This window comes from Macaca mulatta, chromosome 19, assembly GCF_049350105.2.
Source record: "Macaca mulatta isolate MMU2019108-1 chromosome 19, T2T-MMU8v2.0, whole genome shotgun sequence".
Classification (NCBI taxonomy): Eukaryota; Metazoa; Chordata; class Mammalia; order Primates; family Cercopithecidae; genus Macaca; species Macaca mulatta.
Genome location: NC_133424.1, coordinates 3,614,911 through 3,637,356, shown reverse-complemented (window position 1 = coordinate 3,637,356; position 22,446 = coordinate 3,614,911). Strand labels below are relative to the sequence as shown.

At 48.4% G+C, this 22,446-nt stretch overlaps 1 protein-coding gene across 3 annotated transcripts; it reads right to left on the bottom strand.

Annotated features, from left to right (window-relative positions):
- Positions 1–6,086: 6,086 nt before the first annotated feature.
- ZNF555 (zinc finger protein 555) lies at positions 6,087–21,533 on the bottom strand. Of its 3 annotated transcripts, none has more exons than XM_077979012.1 (4): positions 21,453–21,533; positions 10,056–10,182; positions 9,018–9,296; positions 6,087–8,318 (listed from the first exon to the last, which is right to left on the bottom strand). In XM_077979012.1, the coding sequence occupies exon 4, from the start codon at positions 8,109–8,111 to the stop codon at positions 6,522–6,524; it is 1,590 nt and encodes a 529-aa protein (XP_077835138.1). In that variant the 5' UTR covers positions 8,112–8,318; positions 9,018–9,296; positions 10,056–10,182; positions 21,453–21,533; the 3' UTR covers positions 6,087–6,521. The 3 variants fall into 3 exon arrangements, with proteins under 3 accessions (XP_077835138.1, XP_014977918.2, XP_014977919.2); XM_015122432.3 differs by having other exon boundaries at positions 6,087–8,094; positions 9,113–9,296; XM_015122433.3 differs by having other exon boundaries at positions 6,087–8,091; positions 9,113–9,296.
- Positions 21,534–22,446: the final 913 nt, after the last annotated feature.

Sequence of the window (22,446 nt, the reverse complement as noted above, 5' to 3'; positions counted from 1 at the left end):
CAACATCCGGGACCCACCACACCGGAAGCTGAATAGGGCAAGAGGAGAGCTTCCGCCACTGCCAGTACCGTTCTTGATACCTCCGCTTCTTACAGTCACCCCCCTCCTCGCCTAAGTGCGCCTGCGCACTTCGTCAAAGGCGGAAACTCCCAGGTAGTCCCAACAAAGCACAGCTCTTTTAGACGCGAGCCCGTGTTGCATCCTGGGAACAATCTGCAGGGCGGGGCTTCCGGAAACTGAGGGGCTTCTCTTCAGAACCCACTTCCCGCAGGCCAATAAGCTGGCGCTGTGCGCCGTGGGGCTGCGCCTGAGAAGGGCACATGCGCTCTGGTGAGGCGTTAGTAAGGCACGTCCCGGAGTGTGGGGAGGAGGCAGGTAAGGAGCTTGGGGCGCGATGGGCACTTCGTGGGGCGTCACGACCTGAGTGTGCAGAGAAGGCATGTCAGGTGACTGGGACAGTGAGGAGGAGTGCCTGTTTGCCCGCCTGTAGGTGAAACCCCATCGCCCCATCGCTGTAGGTGGTTCCCAGCTGGGCATCTTTATGATGTCACGGGAGATGTTGACACTGTGAGGTGTGTGATTGTGCCTGTGGATTTATGCAGTAGCAGGAGCTGCTGTGGCTGATGGGCGTGTCTCCATGGCATGGGTTCTGCCACTGCCTCTTCTATCTCACCTCACAACGTGCAACTGCCACGTGTTCCCAACAGCAAGAGGAGTTTGGGGATCCGTAAAGACATTTCGCAGCATGAAGACACAGAACTGAGCTTGAGATGAGAACTTTGGAGCTGGAAGGGGCCTCAAGAAAGGCCCTGGAAGACAAGATGTGGATGCCCCTTGTCTGAAGACAGGATCAGGATGCTCCCAATGGGAGGAACCTGATGTAAACTCAACGACAGATTCTGGAAGACCTCCCTCTTCTTTCCTGTTATGTGTGTGAGATGAAGTCAGGTATGGCCGTTGTGGGTGTTCCGAAACTTCAGACTGGGTTTCAAACGGGGTTTGACAAGGCACAAGTCCTTGTCATCCAGCCCTACATTTCCTCCAGAGAATTCCACGATGGTGGGGGAAGTCTGTTTTTTTTTTTTTTGAGACAGTCTTGCTCTGTCGCTCAAGCTGGAGTGCAGTGGCATGATCATGGCTCCTCCAGGCCTCAAGTGATCCGCTTCAGCCTGCCAAGTAGCTGGGACCAGACATGCACTACCCCACCTGGGTCACTTTTTAGTTTTTGTAGAGTTGGAAGTCTTGCTATGTTGCCCAGACTGGTCTCTAACTCCTGACCTCAAGTGATCCTCTTGCTTCAGTCTCCCAAAATGTTGAGATTACAGGCATGATTCACCACGCCCAGCTAGGGAAGTCTTATTGCGAACTTATATATCAAGTTTCAGGAAAGGTTTGAATTCCTTTTTTTTTTTGAGACAGGGTCTTGCTCTGTTGCCCAGTGTAGAGTGCAGTGCGTGATCATAGTTCACTGCAGCCTTAACTTCCTGGCCACAAGCAATTCTCCCGCCTCAGCTTCCCAAAGTGCTGGGATTATAGGTATGAGCCACTGTGCCTGGTCTTGAGTTAACATACTGAAAGCATTTTTATTGTTTAAAATGTACATACAGCAAAATTTGCTATTTTAAGGATAGCCTTATGACTTTTCATAAATGCTCTTCACCACTACAGTCATGATAGAACACTCTTATGCCCATTTGTACTCAAATCCCCCACTTCTAACCAATTTGTTCATTTCCTTTATCTTTGCCTTTTCCATGTCTTATAAAAGAATACCATATAGACTTAGGAGTCTTTTTGTAAAATTTGATGCCCTATTTGTAAAATTAATTATACTTGCTTTCTAGTGTTCTAAATTTAAGTTTTGACAATGCCCAATATAGGTTAAGCACAGGTTAAGCCTTCAAACTTGATTCCATCATCATGAGCTACATGAATATACAAGACTCTGTGTTCCTGGCACTTAACTTTCTTCATCTAAGAGGAAATGATGGGTAAGGGGGTGTTAAGATATACAAGTGACTGCCAAATCACATTAATCTATAGAGCGCTATGAAAACTTATGTTAACATGGAAAGTAATGGAGATTATTGGTTATTGCTTGCTCTTTAATGAAACTCTAAGGAGTTACGTGTTTTTCCTCTTCCCTAGTTAATTCTGGAAGTTCAGAGGCTGAAACCATACCTGAGAAAACTTAAAATAGGCTTTTGGGGCTTTCTGGCTCATTAAAACAAAAGTTTCTGCCTCCTTGGCCTATAAAACACATGAAAAATTTTCTCGTTTGAGGATGTCAAACATGTCTTCTTTTGTTCTGGAACTCACCTCTAAACCACAGAAATGATCAAACATTCCCCTCTTCTCCCCAATATGACTGGGTGCTGCTGCTTTACTGATCAGTTTTCAGCTCCAATTAACTTCTGCTTTATAGATGAGAACTTTGGGGGTTCCCAGAGAATTGTATTCATTCTCTGAGAACATCCAATCCAGACCAAAGCGTGGCTTCCCTGAACACTCACCAAAATCACAGAACACAAGGCCAAATCTGATAGTAAATCCTTTTAAACACCCTCTGACTGATACAAGCCACAGCCCTTTCTTGATTATGTGTTCAAACTTCAACTCAACACAGCGAATTTTGACTACCAGTGTGATCCTGGTGGTTTCTGGGTATAGGGCATTGACAAAATCATTATTTACGCCTTTTTTTTTTTTTTTTTTGAGACAGAGTCTGGCTCTGTTGCCCAGGCTGGACTGCAGTGGCTGGATCTCAGCTCACTGCAAGCTCCGCCTCCCGGGTTTACGCCATTCTCCTGCCTCAGCCTCCCGAGTAGCTGGGACTACAGGTGCCCGCCACCTTGTCCGACTAGTTTTTTGTATTTTTTAGTAGAGACGGGGTTTCACCGTGTTAGCCAGGATGTTCTCGATCTCCTGACCTAGTGATCCACCCGTCTCGGCCTCCCAAAGTGCTGGGATTACAGGCTTGAGCCACCGCGCCCGGCCTATTTATGCTTTTTAATTGTTATTAACCACAAATAAATCATTTTAGGCCAGGCATGGTGGCTCACACCTGTAATCCCAGCACTTTGGGAGGACAACGTAGGCAGATCACCTGAGGTCAGGAGTTCAAGACCAGCCTGGCCAAAATGGTAAAATCCCATCTCTACTAAAAATATAAAAATTAGCTGGGTGTGGTGGTGCAGGCCTGTAATCCCAACTCCTCGGGAGGCTGAGGCAGGAGAATCACTTGAATCTGGGAGATGAAGGTTGCAGTGAGCCAAGGTCATGCCACTGCACTCCAGCCTGGGTGACAGAGCAAGACTCTGTCTCAAAAAAAAAAAAATACAAAGGGGGGCAAATGTTCAGTATACAGCAATTAAAAATAACATTTATATGACAAAAAATACCTGTATTTGTATATACCTGGTAATACTGATTCAAAATGTAACATGATTAACAAAATTATAAAGTTGATTTGAAATCTGTAATTCTCTCGGTAAACAAAAATAACATTTCTAATGTTATGGATTGAATTGGGCCTCCCAAAATTTTTATGTTGAAATCTTAATTCGCAGTACTTCAGTATGTGGCAAGAGAGTTGTTGCCAACGTAATTAGTTAAGGTAAAATCATACTGAAGTAGAGTGGGGCCTAACCCAATGAGTGGTGTGTATGTACAAAAATATTGCCACATGGAGAGACACACACACAGGGAGAATGCCATGTGAAAATTAGAGTTATGCCGCTACAAGCTAAGGAGCTACCAGAAGCTAGGTGAGTTCTGAAACAGATCCTTCCCTAGCATCTTCAGAAAAAGCATGCTCCTGCCAATACCTTGTTTCTGGAGTTCTGGCTCCAGAACTGAGAAACAAAAAGTTTGTTTTCCTATGTCAACCAGTTTCTGTACTTTGTTATGGCAGCCCTGGGAAATTACTATAGTCTCTAAACAACTAATTTGAAAGCACAGTAAATAGGATATTTTTTTCTCTTTTTGCTTGTGAGATGGAGTCTTTCCCTGTCTCCCAGGCTGGAGTGTAGTGGTGCGATCTTGGCTCACTGCAACCTCCGCCTCCTGGGTTCAAGCGATTCTTCTGTCTCAGCCTCCCAAGTAGCTGGGGTTACAGGCACTCACCATCATGCCTGGATAATTTTTGTATTTTGAGTAGAGATGGGTTTTCACCATGTTAACTCCTGACCTCAAGTGATCTGTCCACCTCAGCCTCCCAAAGTGCAGGGATTACAGGCGTGAGCTACTGTGCCCAGCTAAATAGGATATTTTTAAGAAATATCTACAGAAGGTTTTCCTTGAAACAAAATCCACATTATTTTTAATGACACATAATCAAACCTAATAATTTAATCTATATCAAGCAACTGCATTTAGCTCTGAGTAACAGAAATCTCCTACAATCTAATATATGACGAAGGTATTTGTTCTCACATAGGACTGGGTTGGCACACTTAAAAATGCAATAGGGTACAAAGTCTCGTTTTTTTTTTTTTTTTTTTTTTTGAGACGGAGTCTCGCTCTGTCACCCAGGCTGGAGTGCAGTGGCCGGATCTCAGCTCACTGCAAGCTCCGCCTCCCGGGTTTACGCCATTCTCCAGCCTCAGCCTCCCGAGTAGCTGGGACTACAGGCGCCCGCCACCTCGCCCGGCTAGTTTTTTGTATTTCTTAATAGAGACGGGGTTTCACCGTGTTAGCCAGGATGGTCTCGATCTCCTGACCTCGTGATCCGCCCGTCTCGGCCTCCCAAAGTGCTGGGATTACAGGCTTGAGCCACCGCGCCCGGCCTTTTTTTTTTTTTTTTAAGACAGAGTCTTGCTCTGTCGCCCCAGGCTGGAGTGCAGTGGCATGATCTCGGCTCACTGCAAGCTCCACCTCCCAGGTTCATGCCATTCTCCTACCTCAGCCTCCCGAGTAGCTGGGATTACAGGCGCCCGCCACCATGCCTGGCTAATTTTTTGTATTTTTAGTAGAGACAAAGTTTCTCCGTGTTAGCCAGAATGGTCTCAATCTCCTGACCTCGTGATCTGTCCATCTCGGCCTCCCAAAGTGCTGGGATTATAGGCATGAGCCACCGTGCCCAGCCGTGTTGTTTTTCTTCTTTGGCTGCAACACTGTGGCTTTTGTGGTGGAATCAGGATCACAGAGCCACTGGAAGTATTACGATAACAAGGTATTCACTATATAAATCAGACCGCATGCAAATATGTTAAGATCTACAGAACAGGAGAATCAGAAGCTCAGAGACTGCCAAACAAGACAGTCTGACTCAGTGGTCAAGAGGTCATGCGGGGTTTTGAGAAAAATCCAGACTGTAGGTGACTGACCACACAGGCATATCCCTGATACCAAGTTCATGGAGATGTCTGTGGAAGACTACACGTCTGACACAGTGGAAATCAAGCACTTAAGTGTTTCTTTTGATGGTACTCTTAATTGGCAGGAACAAGGATCTGGAAAATAAGCTGAAGTTTGATGTTCACGAAGCCCCTATGCATCTGTCTGTCTTCATTTAATGTGACCTCAAAAGCTCAGCAATGACTTCTTCTTCATTCTAAATTTCTTTATTTTTTTATTATTATTATTTTTTTTTGAGACGGAGTCTAGCTCTGTTGCCCAGGCTGGAGTGCAATGGCCGGATCTCAGCTCACTGCAAGCCCCGCCTCCCGGGTTCACGCCATTCTCCTGCCTCAGCCTCCCGAGTAGCTGGGAGTACAGGCGCCCACCACCTCGCCCGGCTAATTTTTTTTGTATTTTAGTAGAGACGGGGTTTCACCGTGTTAGCCAGGATGGTCTCGATCTCCTGAACTCGTGATCTGCCCGTCTCGGCCTCCCAAAGTGCTGGGATTACAGGCTTGAGCCACCGCGCCCGGCCCATTCTAAATTTCATTCAAGTTATTGCTATTGGTAAATTTGGACATGGAACCATAAAGGAAATGCATTGCAGCAAATGAAGTTCCTAACATTACCCACATTGACATAACAATGCAGAAGAACTATCTGGAACTCTGGATTTCTCTGTCATATCACAAGTCAAAGCCTACTGTCCAATTCACAATCACAAGCAAAGACAAACAGCAAAGGGCAAACATTAAAAATTACAATTCATTTGAGACTATACTCTTTAGACAACTTTGCATAATTATAAAATTCTACCAACTACTTCTTAGAAAATGGAATAAGGGTCCTCTGGCCAAACAATAAAAATACTCCCAGTAAGAAAGGTGGAAAATATAATAGATAAGTGATATCCAATACCTGCCACACTAGGTCAGTTACAATTTAAGACATTAAATAAAACTTGAACCTACTTGCATATTAAAAATGCACTTCAAATCATCCATAAGTCCAAAACACTCTAAGATGAAAGTTTTATTTACTGAATTGTAAGAAAAGAAACCACCTGTTAAAATTCATGTAGAATAGCTAAGAGTATCTGGAGAATTATTTTTCACCTAAATGTTTACTTGCAAATGAACTACAGACACACTCCTTAAGTGTCCACTTTCAGGATAAGGAACTCATAAAGGCAACACCATATTTACAACTTTGATCAGATCTCTCCCCTGGTGTGACTTTTCTGAAGCATTGCACATGAATTCATTTGTAGGAGGATGTTCCATATTACACTTATACTGTTTTTCTGTAGTGTGTATTCTCACATGTCGTCTTAAGGATGAGGAACAATTGAATGCTTTCCCACAATGCTTACATTGATAAGGTTTCTCTCCAGTGTGCAGTCTCATATGTATTGGTAAAGATGACGGCCATTTGAAGACCTTCCCACATTCCTTACATTCATAGGGCTTCTCTACAGTGTGTGTTCTCACATGTTGTTGCAAAAGTTCAGGCCAACTGAAAGCTTTCCCACACTGCTTGCATTCATAGAGTTTCTCTGCAGTATGCCTTCTCATATGTTTTTGTAAGGATATGTGGCAATAGAAAGCTTTCCCACATAGCTTGCATTCATAGGATTTGTCTTCAGGGTGCATTCTCACATGTTCTCGAAAGCAAGCGGATAAGCTGAAGGCTTTCCCACACTGCTTACATTCATAGGGTTTCTCCCTAGTGTGTGTCCTCATATGTTTTCGTAAAGATATGGGCCAATTGAAAGTTTTCCCACATTGCTTGCACTCATAGGGTTTCTCTCCAGTGTGCACTCTCATGTGTCCTCGAAAGGATGAGGGGTGACTGAATGCCTTCCCGCACTGGTTGCATTCATAGGGTTTCTCTCCACCATGAGTCCTTTCATGTCTTCGAAAGGACTGGGGATAAATGAAGGTTTTCCCACACTGTTTGCATTCGTAGGGTTTCTCTCCGGTGTGAATCCTCTCATGTCTTCGAAAGGACTGGAGATAAATGAAGGTTTTCCCACACTGTTTGCATTCGTAGGGTTTCTCTCCAGTGTGTGTTATCATGTGTCTTCGAAAAGTCGAAGAGTAACTGAAGGCTTCCCCACATTCTTTACATTTATGTGGCTTCTCTCCAGTGTGTGAAATCAAATGTCTTCGAAAAGTTGAGGAATAACTAAAGGCTTCCCCACATTCCTGACATTTATATGGCTTCTCGCCAGTGTGTGTTATTGTGTGTCTTCGAAACGTTGAGGAATAACTGAAAGCTTTCCCACATTCCTTACACTTATATGGCTTCTCTCCGGTGTGACTTCTGAGATGACTAGTAAGACTTGAGAAGTCAATGAAGGCTTTCCCACATTGTTTACATTCGTAGGTTTTCTCAGCAGTGTGAATCCTTACGTGCCGATTGAGGGAGGAAGTACGAGGAAAGGTTTTCCCACATAATTTACACACATAGGGTCTCTCTCCATTGTGGGTTCTCACATGCATTCTTAGGTGTGAACGACAACTGTAGGCCTGCCCACATTCCTGGCACTGATATAGTTTGTGTCCAGTGTGAACTGTGATGGGACTCTTGAGGGATGTGCGGTGATACATGAAGACTTTTCCGTACGTGTTGTATTCACACTGTTTTACTCCAGGTGGAATTTTCTTGTACAGATTAAGATGTGGAATCTGGCTGAAGGCTTCTCCACATTGATCGTTACTTTCACAGACTCTCTCCAACACATCATTTCTACTAAAAATGAGAAGCATGTTATTGGTTTAATAATGATTTGTTAGTATTTATTAGGAAGTATTGCATTTTAACCATTTTCACTGAAAGCATAGGTTTTTCACCCTATGTGAATTGTCTGAAAATGAAATAAACTGAATGCCCTGGAAGATGGTCTGACCACTGCCATTATTAAAACGGTGTTTCTTTTTTTTTTTTTGAGACGGAGTCTCGCTCTGTCGCCCAGGCTGGAGTGCAGTGGCGTGATCTCAGCTCACTGCAAGCTCCACCTCCCGGGTTCACGCCATTCTCCCGCCTCAGCCTCTGAGTAGCTGGGACTACAGGCGCCCGCCACCACGCCCAGCTAGTTTTTTGTATTTTTAGTAGAGACGGGGTTTCATCATGTTAGCCAGGATGGTCTCGATCTCCTGACCTCGTGATCCACCCGCCTCGGCCTCCCAAAGTGCTGGGATTACAGGCTTCAGCCACCGCGCCCGGCCAAAACGGTGTTTCTTATGTATAGGGTTTCTTTTCTTTTCTTTTCTTGAGACAGAGTCTCACTCTGTTACCCAGGCTGGAGTGCAGTGGCACAGTCTCAACTCACTGCAACCTCTGCCTCCTGGGTTCATGCAATTCTGCCTCAGCCTCCCAAGCAGCTGGGATTATAGGCCTGCAGCACCATGCCCTGCTAATTTTTGTATTTTTTGTAGAGACAGGGTTTCACCACGTTCGCCAGGCTGGTCTCAAACTCCTGGCCTCAAGGGATCTGCCCACTTCAGTTTCCCAAAGTGCTAGGATTATAGGCGTGAGCCACCATGCCTGGCCCAGGGTTTCTTGATAATGGTTTCCATCTGAATTATGTTTCTAATGTCACTTGCTGTCTATGTCACATTTAAAGAAATATTTTTTGTAAAAATTCTGTGGATTAAACAAATTTGGAGCTAGGCTTGTATGAGTTTTCTGTTGACTTGCTTTTTTAAAGTTTAATGACAGACTAAGATTCTCTCCTGAAATACTGTGTTCCCTTGTGAGTGCAACTCACCTGAGATTTCTCCCCTGCTTTGTGGGCTGATCTTCAATGCTAAGACTGTCCCAAATTTTTCCTAAAACAGAGGCCCAGGAAACATTTCTGGTGAACGCAGCTATTTTAGATTCCTTGGGTATTTTTTCTCCGTAAATATCCTGCTGAGAAACTGACCCACTGGCCTTAAATTGAGTTTCATCATCTGAAATCAAAAAGTCAACAAATCATAAGAAGGCACTTGTTAGCTGAAAATGACACTGAGGAGTTTAGGTATCTCAGGAGTTCATCAAACACAAAATGGTCAAAATGGTAAGCAACTCAATAAACATAGTATTGGTAAGCATAGAAAAATTATTTTTAAAAAATAATCACAGCCAGATGCGGTGGTTCACACCTGTAATCCCAGCACTTTGGGAGGCCAAGGCAGGCAGATCACGAGGTCAGGAGTTCAAGACCAGCCTGGCTGACATAGTGAAACCCCGTCGCTACTAAAAATACAAAAATTGGCTGGGCATGGTGGCGCTCGCCTGTAATCCCAGCTACTTGGGTGGCTGAGGCAGATAACTGCTTGAACCCGGGAGGCAGAGGTTGCAGTGAGTCGAGATTGCACCACTGCACTCCAGCCTGGGTGATAGAGCGAGACTCCATCTCAAAAACAACAACAAACAAACAAAAAAAATCAAATTTTCACTGGCTTGCAAAAACAAACTTCACTAGGCCTCTCAAAGCTATATCCATAATGACGACATGAAGGGAGCTTTCCTTACAAAACGAAAAAGCTGAAATACCGATTCTCATTCTCATGGAAAACCATTACATTCTAGCTCTATGACAGCTGTGACTATGTCTTATTTACCAATTTATTCCCTTTCCACATTCTAAGCCTTGGAACAGGTCTGATGTCTAAGAAATACTTGTTCTCTAAGTAACTACGTGAAGGAAGGAATGATGTCATCCTTACCTACTGAGGCCAGGTTCCGGAAGGTCTCCAGCATCACATCTCTGTACAGGTCCCTCTGAGCAGAATCCAGCAAAGCCCACTCCTCCAGGGTGAAGTCCACAGCCACATCCTCAAAGACCACTGAGTCCTAAAACATTCAACATATTTATGAGACCGAGAGCCCAGGAGCGTTGTACTTATATCGTATGCAGTTCAAAAAAGATTCTGTGGTCCCCGACATCTACCCTGTGACTCAGTTGTCACCCCTCTTCCTTCTGTCTACTCTACACTCACTTCCTCATAGATTTCACAGGACCATTAACACACTGAATTTCTCTCTATACTTTTACTGTGACCAACTGAAGACATTACTCTCTATCAAAAGCATTCAGACCACATTGGAGGTATCAAACAAATGCTATATAAATGAAACAAATACTTGTATTTTAAGACCATCAGTCCCTTGTCACACAAACCGTTTCAGCTCCTCCCCTGCTGCACACATCATCATTCTGCACCACACAAAGCACAGGGTCAAAACTGAATGAAGGTTTACGGGATAAAAACACGGAAGGACTGGGAACATTCTCTTCTGCTTCCTTCACCAAACATCAGGCCAAGGGGCCTGAGAGGACCCAAGTGGCAACAAAGGCCAGGTAGCCATAGCGTCTTAAAGAACTCCAGGTCCAACTGGCTGAATGAAAACATTCTTTTGAGAAGTATTAATTTTAACTTGGAAACTAGAAGTTATTGAGAAATTAGACCTTAGGAAAAATGAAAAAGACATGAGAACGAGGACCTCCCCACATTCCCTATACTTGGAGCCTCAGTGACGGAAGCCCAACAATTAATTCTGGGTTCTGTCTCTCTCGCACGCTCTCTCTCTCATACACACAGGCACACTCACTCAATAAGTATGCACAGAGTGAGGTGCACACAACGTCCAAACAGTTCTTTTTACCAGAGCCAAAAAAAAGTATTCTTGGGCTGGGTGTGATGGCTCACGCCTGTAATCCTAGTACTTTGGGAGGCCAGGGCGGGCAGATCATTTGAGGTCAGGGTTCAAAACCAGCCTGGCCAACATGGTGAAACCCCATCTCTACTAAAAATTAAAAAAAAAAAAAAATTAGCAGGGCATGGTGGTGCATGACTGTAGTCCCAGCTACTTGGGAGGCTGAGGCACAAGAATTGCTTGAACCCGGGAGGCAGAGGTTGCAGTGTGCTGAGATCATGCCACTGTACTCCAGCCTGGGTGATAGAGCAGAACTCAGTCTCAAAAAAAAAAAAAAAAAAAAGTATTCTTGCTACCCTTAAGTTTAAGAGTCCCACTTTGCAAAGGAGTTAACTGAAGTCCAAACCATTTGATTACAAATTTTCCATAGTTATAAAAGACATAAAGGACTCAATAGTGCCTTCCTAGAAAATTCTGTGTGTCAAAAATTCCAGGAGGAAAAAAAAAATAAAAAGAAAAATAAAAAATTCCAGGAGGAAGTGATTCCTCACGTATCACTCTAGAGGCTGCACTTTCAATTTCTCATTTCCATATTGCATATTGGGCACAGGTGCATGGAAACCCCAAGATGACCAGTTCCTTCAAACCTGCTTTCTGAGAAAGATCAACTCCTTACTTACCATCTATCAGCAGGAGACAAAAGACTGTCACGCAGCAATTCTGATGCTAGAACATTCCTATTCACAGAGCAGCAGAGTACCTACAGGATCCTCATACTGGCACAGGATAATGTGAGCTCCCTGGGTCAGCCTTAATTGCCCACAGTACAGTATTTGCAGTGTATTTTAATAATAAAGTTCCCATTATGCAGAAAGAAGTTAACATTGCGGGCTTCAGACTTTATCTTTAGGAAGGCTTTCCGGCAATGTTGCTCTTAGCTGGTGTCCAGGAACCTGGGTTTTGGGAAGGTTCGCACCACCCTAATTCAGATTACTCATGGTGCAAACACCACTGTTAATGCTGGACAACTGCTTTCCTTCTGGAAATGGAATCTGTGTACACACCAGGCAGGGGATGCTTATGTGAAGAGCCAGCAGTAAAAGTCCTGGACACTGGCCAGACGCAGTGGCTCCCACCTGTCACCCCAGCACTTTGGGAGGCTGAGGCAGGGATCACTTGAGGTCAGGAGTTTGAGACAAGCCTAGCCAACATGGTGAAACCCCGTCTCTACTAAAAATACAAAATTAGCTAGGCGTGGTGGCCCGTGCCTGTAATCCCAGCTATTTGGGAGGTTGAGGCATGAGAACAGCTCCAACCCAGGAGGTGGAGGTTGCAGTGAGTCAAGATTGTGCCACTGCACTCCAGCCTGGGCAACAGAGTAAGACTTCATCTAAAAAAACTCCTGGGCACCAAGTCTCCAATGAGCTTCTTTTTTTTTTTTTTTTTTTTTTTGAGACAGAGTCTCGCTTAGTCGCCCAGGCTGGAGTGCAATGGCACGATCTCGGCTCACTGAAAGCTCCACCTCCCGGGTTCACGCCATTCTCCTGCCTCAGCCTCCCGAGTAGCTGGGACTACAGGCGCCCGCTGCCTCGCCCGGCTAATTTTTTGCATTTTTAGTAGAGACGGGGTTTCACCGTGTTAGCCAGGATGGTCTCGATCTCCTGATCCGCCCGCCTCGGCCTCCCAAAGTGCTGGGATTACAGGCGTGAGCCACCGCGCCCGGCCTCCAATGAGCTTCTTTGGTGGACATTTCACAGGTGTTGTCACGACTCATTGCTGGGGGAATGAGGTGCGTTCTGCATCCACTGGGAAAGGACTCTGAAAAGCTTCATTGGGTTTCTTTTGCACGTCTCCCCATGTGCCTTTTCCCAGTGCTGATTTTGCTGCGTGTCCTTTTGTTGTATCAAATCATAGTCATCAGTATGACTGTACGTGGAGCCCTGTGAATCCTACTAGCAGGGTGCGGGGTGGTCCTGGGGATGCTGACACCGTTGGCATCGGAGGTGGGATTTGCTAGAATGAGCCTGACTCACTGAAATATGGCAAAAGCACTGTTTGGGAAAAGGACGGATGAAGGGGTAAGGGATGGTAAGCCTCTGGTGCCTGCGTGGCGTATGGAGCCTATGAAACAACAGCTGAGCTGTCTGCTACGAGAGTTAACGGTTGATGTAGGGAGAAATGACAGACCCAGCTCCAGTGGGGTGGGCTGGATGTCCTGGCTGCTCTGGGCCATGCAGGCTGTGAGACAAGAAAACAAAGAACAGCCTTTGGTTTTTGTTCTCTCCTCCGGATAGGAGAAAGGGCCCCCATGTTCTGAAAGGTAAGCTTTGGGTGAGGAAAATGGTAAAAGTTTGTGCTGCATTGGGAAGGAAAGAAAGTTAAGTCAATTCCCAAGGCTGGAACGCAATTTTAGGTAAACTCTGGGGAAGCAGGGGACACTCCAAGCTTTTTTTTTTTTTTTTCTGAGACGGAGTTTTGCTCTGTTGCCCAGGCTGGAGGGCAGTGGCACGATCTTGGCTCACTGCAAGCTCCACTTCCCAGGTTCATGCCATTCTCCTGCCTCAGCCTCCCAAGTGGCTGGGACTACAGGTGCCCGCCACCACACCCGGCTAATTTTTTGTATTTTTAGTAGAGACAGGGTTTCACGGTGTTAGCCAGGATGGTCTCGATCTCCTGACCTCGTGATCCGCCCACCTCGGCCTCCCAAAGTGCTGGGATTACAGGCGTGAGCCACTGTGCCCGGCCACTCCAGGCTTTTTTAAAAACCTGCTGCTGGTTAAAAAAAAGGCTGGAGTGTTCCCTGCTTCCCCCTGGTTTACCTCCTGACCAGCCATGGTCTTTCCTGCTAGCAGAATGCCATCCCTGTAAATGCTGAACTGCCAGCGGTTTGTTGTGAAGTGGTCCCCAGAAAGATATGTCCATGTCCTAATTCCTGGTAGCTGTGACTATAACCTTATCTGTAAATAGGGTCCTTGCAGATGTCATCAATTAAAATGACACAAACTAATCCAATGGGCCCTGGTGTCTTTCTAAGAGGAAAATGCCACATGAAGACAGAAACACACACGGAAGGTGGCCATGTGAAGATGGAAGGAGAGACTGGAATTATGGTGCCACAAGCAAAGGAACACCTGGGGCTACCAGAAGCTCCAAGAGATGAGGAATACTACTGCATCGGCATGTGTGATAAAAATGAGAGAAAATGGCAAAAAAAAAAAGTCTTTGTCATTTTAAAAACACTACAGGGATCATCTCAATCAGTTTTTGTTTGTTTGTTTTTTTAAATGACGGACACAACATCCTTGCTTTTTGCCCCTGGTGCATGGACTGGAATTTAAACTCTAAGTATTAGAAATAAGATCAGGTCTCCACAACCGATTTTTTTTTTTTTTTTTTTTTTTTTTTTGAGACGTAGTCTTGCTCTGTCGCCCAGGCTGGAGTGCAGTGGCGCAATTTCGGGTCACTGCAGGCTCTGCCTCCCAAGTTTACGCCATTCTCCTGCCTCAGCCTCCCAAGTAGCTGGGACTACAGGTGCCTGCCACCACGCCTGGCTAGTTTTTTTGTATTTTTTTTAGTAGCGACGGGGTTTCACCGTGTTACCCAGGATGGTCTCAATCTCCTGACCTTGTGATCCGCCTGCCTCGGCCTCCCAAAGTGCTGGGATTACAGGCGTGAGGCACCGCATCTGGTCCACAACTGATTTTTACTATCATTTTTCCTATTGGAGGTTCAGAGAAAAGGGAAACAAATGAAGAGAGAGGCAATCTCTAAGTGGGGATGTACTTTTGGAATCTTAAGTAGTAGTTTTTAGTTTGTTAATGTGCTTTTATGAAAACCTATTTCTGACGACCTTAAGAGTTGATGGTTTTCAAGCCAGATGTGCATATTTTTAGCTGAATCAATTTGGACATTAAGACTCAGGAGACCAAAAGGGCTTAGGAAACTCTTGCAACTTGATCTTGGCACACCGCTGTCCAATCCAGCAATACCCAGGCTGTACTGCTGCAGAAGAAAAGCCTCAGTGTTTTACAGAATTCTGAACTCAGAGCCCAGCGGCCTGGACTTGACTCTAAGCTAAAACCTAACACTGCCCACTCTAATTCATCCTCACTATGTCCACTGCTACCTCAGCCTTCACTGTGCTGACCTGACAGCAGGGCTAGGCTCAATGAACACGCCTCTAATTCAGGAAACAGTGCAACTGCAGAGCTCCACACCCCCGGGTAACGCAGTGAACTACGAAAAACATCAGGGGTGCTGGCTGGTCTGTCTGGTGCACTCGCAGCTGCCCACACTGAAGGACTCGCTTGACCCTGGATGGCACTGTCTGAAATCCAGCTGCTCTTTTCGGAGCCGTGACCGAAACGTTCCCTCTTCCTGAAGCAAACGTCGCACGCGGCTGTGAGTGCCCTGGATTCAGGTTGGCTGCTAAGCCTCCGATCACACCTCACAGTCCTGAGACAGCAGCAAGTGGCCACAGTTCCTGAACTTTCCACAAAGGACACCTCCGGGTGTCGTCCATACTGGAGAGGTGAATGAACTGGTATCACAGACACGCACAACTGCTTGAAACTGATGCTTCGGGCAGAGCCTCTGAAACTGAGGACTACACTGAGTGATTCTGTTTACAGAGAACCCTAGGACAGGAGGCCCGCGGTGGGAGGTCACGCTGGGGGCCCTGCTAACCCGACTGCCTGACTGGTGTCAAGTCCTGCTTGGGGTGTCCCAACCATTGCAAACAATGTGCTTCCAAGGGGACTGACCCCTGTCCCCTTTGGGGGGACTTATTTTGTACTTACCCTGGCACTCAGGGCACTGCCTTGTCCCTGGAAGACACTCAGGTCTAAGTTCGACTTACTGGCCAGAGCTACACTGTGCAGGAACTGGTGCCTCTCTCCAGTAACAAATAGTAATGGGGGCGGGAAGAGAATAATACAGAAACTTCATAAGCCACCTGGTTTTCTGAGACCTCTGTGGTCCAAACATATGAACAAAAGCTCAACACCACTAATCATCAGAGAAACGCAAATAAAAAGCACGATAAGATACCATCTCACGCCAGTCAGAAGGGCTGTTATTAAAAAGTTAAAAAATAACAGATGTGGGCCGGGCGCGGTGGCTCAAGCCTGTAATCCCAGCACTTTGGGAGGCCGAGACGGGCGGATCACAAGGTCAGGAGATCGAGACCATCCTGGCTAACACGGCGAAACCCCGTCTCTACTAAAAACACAAAAAATTAGCCGGGTGAGGTGGCGGCGCCTGTAGTCCCAGCTACTCGGGAGGCTGAGGCAGGAGAATGGCGGGAACCCGGGAGGCGGAGCTTGCAGTGAGCTGAGATCCGGCCACTGCACTCCAGGCTGGGCGACAAAGCAAGATTCTGTCTCAAAAAAAAAAAACAAAACAAAACAAAAAAAAAACAGATGTTGGCAAGGCTGTTAAAGGGAATGCTTATACGTGGTTGGTGGGAATGTAAATTAGTACAACCTCTAAGAAAAACAGTGTGGAGATTTCTCAGAGAACTAAAAACAGAACTACCATTCAGTCCAGCAGTCCCACTACTGGGCGTCTACCCAAAGGAAAAGACACCATTCCACCAAGAAACACATCACCTGTGTGTTCACTGCAGCAGCTTCACAGCAGCAAAGGTATGGAGTCAACCTAGTGACCACAGACAGCGGACTGAAGAAAATGTGCTCCATCTACACCATGGAATACGACACAGCCACAAAAAAGAATGAAATCGTGACCTTTGCAGCAACATGGATGCAGCTGGAGGCCATTATCGTCAGCAAACTGATGCAGAAACAGAAAACCAAAAAAGGCATGTTCGTTCTTGTAAGTGGGAAGTCAAACTTGGGTACACGTGGACATAAAACTGGAAACAATAGACGCTGGGGATTCCAAATGGAGGGACAAGGGGGAAATGGCTGACAAACTTCCTCATGGCTACGATGTCCACTATCTGGGTCACAAGCTCAATGGAAGCCCAAACCTCAGCATCATATAATATTCCCTTGTAACCTGCACATGTGCCCCATGAATCTGAAATAAAAATGGAAATTAAAAAAGTAGTAATTCTGGCCGGGCGCGGTGGCTCACGCCTGTAATCCCAGCACTTTGGGAGGCTGAGGCGGGCAATCACGAGGTCAGGAGATGGAGACCATCCTGGCTAACATGGTGAAACCCCGCCTCTACTAAAAATACAAAAAATTAGCTGGGCGTGGTGGTGGGCGCCTGTAGTCCCAGCTACTCGGAAGGCTGAGGCAGGAGAATGGCGTGGACCTGGGAGGCGGAGTGTGCAGTGAGCCGAGATCGCGCCACTCCTCTCCAACCTCGGTGACAGAGAGACTCCGTCTCAAAAAAAAAAAAATAATAATAATAATTCCATTGCAGCCAATGCAGCCAATGGAATTTACCTTAACTGGCTAAGTCCAGGAGCCCTAAAGAGCACAAGTGCAATCAATACTGCAGTGTGGTCTCATCCTACTTCATAGGGTCCTCCCATAATTCTGTGGTAAAAGACCCCTGTCGGCCGGGCGCGGTGGCTCAAGCCTGTAATCCCAGCACTTTGGGAGGCCGAGACGGGCGGATCACGAGGTCAGGAGATCGAGACCATCCTGGCTAACACGGTGAAACCCCGTCTCTACTAAAAATACAAAAAACTAGCCGGGCGAGGTGGTGGGCGCCTGTAGTCCCAGCTACTCGGGAGGCTGAGGCAGGAGAATGGCGGGAACCCGGGAGGCGGAGTTTGCAGTGAGCTGAGATCCGGCCACTGCACTCCAGCCTGGGCGGCAGAGCGAGACTCTGTCTCAAAAAAAAAAAAAAAAAAAGACCCCTGTCCAGTGGCCTAGGGCGTGGACTGCAGGAAGTGCCAACCCAAAGACCTGAGGGCCCCTAACCTTAGAAAGTGCTGCCTGCAAAGCTGGCCCCTGGCTGGCCTAAGGGAGCCAGGATTTGGGGAGGGTTGTCCTCCCGACAGAGGAGTTGTTTACTGTGCTGAAACTGTTTACGCAACAATGTGTTTACCCTAAAAATCTGCTTTCCTCCTGGGTGTCTGAAATCTTGGCACAGCCAGGCACAGGGTACCTCTGTGACCAGCTGCCAATTTTAAAACACTCTGGTTGGGGGCATGGTGGTTCACACCTATAATCCCAGCACTCTGGAAGGCTGAGGTGGGCAGACCACCTGAGGTCAGGAGTTCGAGACCAGCCTGGCCTATATGGCGAAACCCTGTATCTACTAGAAATACATAAAGATGGCCAGGCGCAGTGGTTCCCGCCTGTAATCCCAGCACTTTGGGAGGCTGAGGTGGGCGAATCACCAGGTCAGGAATTTGAGACTAGCCTGGCCAATATAGTGAAACCTCGTCTCTACTAAAAACACAAAAATTAGCCGGGCATGGTGGCAGACGCCTATAATCCCAGCTACTCGGGAGGCTGAGGCAGGAGAATTGCTTGAACCCAGGAGGCAGAGGTTGCAGTGAGCCAAGTTCCTGCCATTGCACTCCAGCCTGGGAGAAAAGGGCGAAACTCCCTCTAAAAAAAAAAAAAAGAGAGAGAGACAGAGAGAGGAAAGAAAGAGAGAGAAAGGAAAAAAAGAAAAGAAAAGGAAGAAAAATTAGGCAGGCCTGGTGGCAGGTGCCTGTAGCCCCAGCTACCTGAGAGGCTGAGGCAGAAGAATCGTTTGAACCCAGGAGGCAGAGATTGCAGTGAGCTGAGACAGCACCACTGCACTCCAGCCTGGGCAATAGAGCGAGACCCTGTCTCAAAACAAAACAAAACAAAAACAAAGTAAAGGAACACAGCCCTGAGGCAGCCCCTGTGTTTGGGGAAATCTCATCAGTGCCAGGGCCAGCATTACAGATGATGAACACTTGAATATATGGAGCCGGGACAAATCGTCATCTAAACAAGAAAAATCTCTTGTATTCTACCTATTTCAGGAACACAAAAAATGTATTATAGAATTAAGGAAAGGGTACTGCAGTATTGGAAGCAGAACAGAATCATCCACTGTCAAAAATTCTCTACCATGTCAAGGAGAATAACTGACATTTTGGTAAATTTTTATAATTTATCTGCAACATGTTTCATGGCAATGTATTCATTTTTCTGCACCTATGGTGAAAAGGAGATTTTCTCTATTTCTCTGAGATTCTTCTCCCCAGTAACATTTTGAAGTCTAGGCCCTGGAATCCTATTTGTTGTCATTCAAAAGAAAAGAATAAGGCTGGTGGAGGTAGGAGAATCACCTGAGCTCAGGAGTTTGAGACCAGCCTGGGCAACAAAGTGAGCCCCCATCCCTAAAAACAAAAAAATACAAAAACTTAGGCAGGCATGGTGGTACACACCTGGAGTCCCTGTGTTCAGGAGGCTGAGGCAGGAAGATTGCTTGAGCCCAGGAGGTGGAGGCTGCAGTGAGCTGTGATCGCCAACACTGCACTCCAGCATGGGCAACAGAGCTCTCAAAAAAATAATAGTAATAAAAGAAAAAAGAAAGTAGGGGCCGGGCGCGGTGGCTCAAGCCTGTAATCCCAGCACTTTGGGAGGCCGAGACGGGTGGATCACGAGGTCAGCAGATCGAGACCATCCTGGCTAACACGGTGAAACCCCGTCTCTACTAAAAAAATACAAAAAAATAGCCGGGCGAGGTGGTGGGCCCCTGTAGTCCCAGCTACTCGGGAGGCTGAGGCAGGAGAATGGCGTGAACCCGGGAGGCGGAGCTTGCAGTGAGCTGAGATCCGGCCACTGCACTCCAGCCTGGGCGACAGAGCGAGACTCCGTCTCAAAAAAAAAAATAAATAAAAATAAAAATAAAAAAAAAAAAGAAAGTAACAGATCTGAGAAACTTAATACACACACTTCAGGGAATGTTTAACAAATGGAATGTAAGACGAACATTTTAATTTTTTTCCTGAAACTCACCCTGTTGGAATTATTATTATTATCATTTTTTGAGACGGAGTCACGCTCTGCCGCCCAGGCTGGAGTGCAATGGAGCGTTTTCGGCTCACTGCAAGCTCCACCTCCCGGGTTCACGCCATTCTCCTGCCCCAGCCTCCCGAGTAGCTGAGACTACAGGCGCCCGCCACCACGCCCAGTTTATTTTTGTATTTCTAGTAGAGATAGGGTTTCTCCATGTTGGCCAGGCTGGTCTCCAACTCCTGATCTCAACTAATCTGCTCACCTCGGCCTCCCAAAGTGCTGGGATTACAGGCGTGAGTCACCGCGCCCGGCCTGGAAATATTTTATCTTGCAACTTCTATTAATTAAATGTACGTTTCACTTACTAAAAACTGAGATTCGAAAAAGTGAAAACCTTTCCACAGTGACAAACCCAGGGAGGGGTCAAGTCTGGCCAGGCTACCACGAGGGACGCCCTCCCACCCCCAATTCAGGTGTTCCCTCGGCAAGGAATCCCATTGTTAGTACTCAAAACTGATCTGAGAAACTTCCTGAAATCCACAGTTTCCAGGGAACCGTGAAAGAATATATTTCCGTGGTTTTAGCCCCCTCATCTGCAGTCAGTTGCTACAGCAGTCCGAGGACACTAATGCACCAGCCTCCCGGGCGTCCCCGCTGTGGGTCTGCGGCGTTTGCTTTGGGGTCCTCGCTCTCCCTTGTTTCTCTAGTCACTTCAGTTACTCTTCCTTGTGTGTGAGAACCGAGGGACGACCAGGAACCCTTGTTTTGTTCCCCCTTACCTACCCCAGGCATCTTGGGGTCAGAGGGGACAAGAAGTCCCCAAGAAGGAAAACTGGGACTCAGGGGAGGAAACCTCGCGCGCCCCAGGCCCCAGGGGCTGCCTTTGCAAGTTGGGGCTCCAGGGACGCCCCCAGCCCGCCCCCGGCGGCTCCGTTGAGGTCCCCACCGCTCCTGGGCTGTCCCGGGAGGAGCCCGGGGTCCCCCAGAGACCGCAGCCGGGGGCGCGGGGTCTCCCAGGAGCTGAGCCGCGGGAGCGCGGGCGGAGGCGGCACCGACCAGGGACCCGCACCCCAGGAGGCCCCGCGGCGTAGGAGGCCTCGCGGCGTAGGCCCCAGGGCGGGTCCCGGGGGAGCCAAGGACCGCACCGCGGGGTCTCGGGCGACTCTGCCTCCCGCGACCCGGGCGTTCCGAAGCCGCAGCCAAACGCTCAGAGGCGCCGCGGCCCCGGGCGGGGCGTGGGGGTCGGGAGCGCAGGGACGCGGGAGCCCCGGGATGACGGGGAGGGGGTCGGGCTCCGGGCGCCGTTCCCCGCTCTGCAGCCTCGGGGCCAGAGGCGGGCGGGGATCCGAGGCTTGGGGCGCCCTAGCCGCGGCCTCAGCGCGGGAGGCGGGGCCAGGCGGGACCCCCGGGGCCCAGGCGCTCGTCCTGCGCCGCCCTCGCCGGGGACGCCCCGCGCGTCCCTCAGCTCATCCCAGCCGCGGTCTCAGGCGGCCGCCGCTTCCTGCCGCCCCGCACCGGGATAGTCTCCCGCGCCACACTCACCATGTCCCGGGGCGATTTCTCCGCTACCTGCGCAGGTGAGCAAGACAGGAACAGGGACGCCGGGGACCGCTAGGGGCAAGCGGGACACTCTAGGCTAGGAGGACGGAGACGTCCCGTCCCAGGGGCCTGATTGGACAGAGCTTGGGGAGCCGCGCCTCTGATTGGACAGTGCTGCCAACGTCAGCGACTCTGATTGGAGAACTCCCCGGTCCCTCCCCTGGCGCTGTAATTGGGAAGGTCCCGGATTCCGATTGGGCGCCCCTGATTGGATAGTCGTCTCGGCCCCGCCCCTGCCCATCCTGATTGGCTAGTTCCCTAGGACCCACCCCTGCCACCTGAGTGACGGGAGCGACGCGAACACGCGTGGCTGTCCCGCCCGGCGGGGACATTGGCTTCTGGGCAAACTGGTTCCAGCCTGAGGCAGACCCGCCCTCTCCCGGCAGCTCGGGCGCCCCGCCCGCGTCCTCCCCTGGGACGGGCGTGGTAACTCCAGCCTCAGTTTCTCCACGGAGCGACCCCTTGTCTGGCCAGGATGTGGAGACCAGCGGCAGGCCTGGGCCTCGCAGGGCGAGCGGGGGCTTGGCGCGGGGTCTGTAGGGCTGAGGCCTACGTGGGGGCGGGGTCCGCATGCGTGACGTCATCGCGCTGTCCCGCGTGGGCGCGGCCGCCGTGGAGGCCTCTCCCGGGGGCGCTGAGGATCCGGAGACCCAGCCTGGGGGAGGCCGAATCCGAAGCCTGGCGGGGGCAGGAACTTTGCTCAAATCAACCAGAAGATGTTCATTAAAACCCTCAAGTGTAGCCGGGCGCAGTCGCTCACGCCTGTAATCCCAGCAGTTTGGGAGACCGTGGTGGGCGGATCATCTGAACTCAGGAGTTCGAGACCATCGTGGCCAACATAGTGAAACCCGGTCTCTACTGAAAATACAAAAATCAGCCCGGTGTGGTGCCGGGCGCCTGTAATCCCAGCTACTGGGGAAGCTGGGGCAGGAGGATT

Bases quoted from the DNA above. Each gene is read 5' to 3' on its own strand.
- ZNF555 (XM_015122432.3), bottom strand. The intron at 9,297-10,055 runs GTAAGGATGACA...TTTTGATTTCAG, and splicing joins CCGGAACCTGGCCTCAGTAG to ATGATGAAACTCAATTTAAG. The intron at 8,095-9,112 runs GTGAGTTGCACT...TCTCATTTTTAG, and splicing joins AAGCAGGGGAGAAATCTCAG to TAGAAATGATGTGTTGGAGA.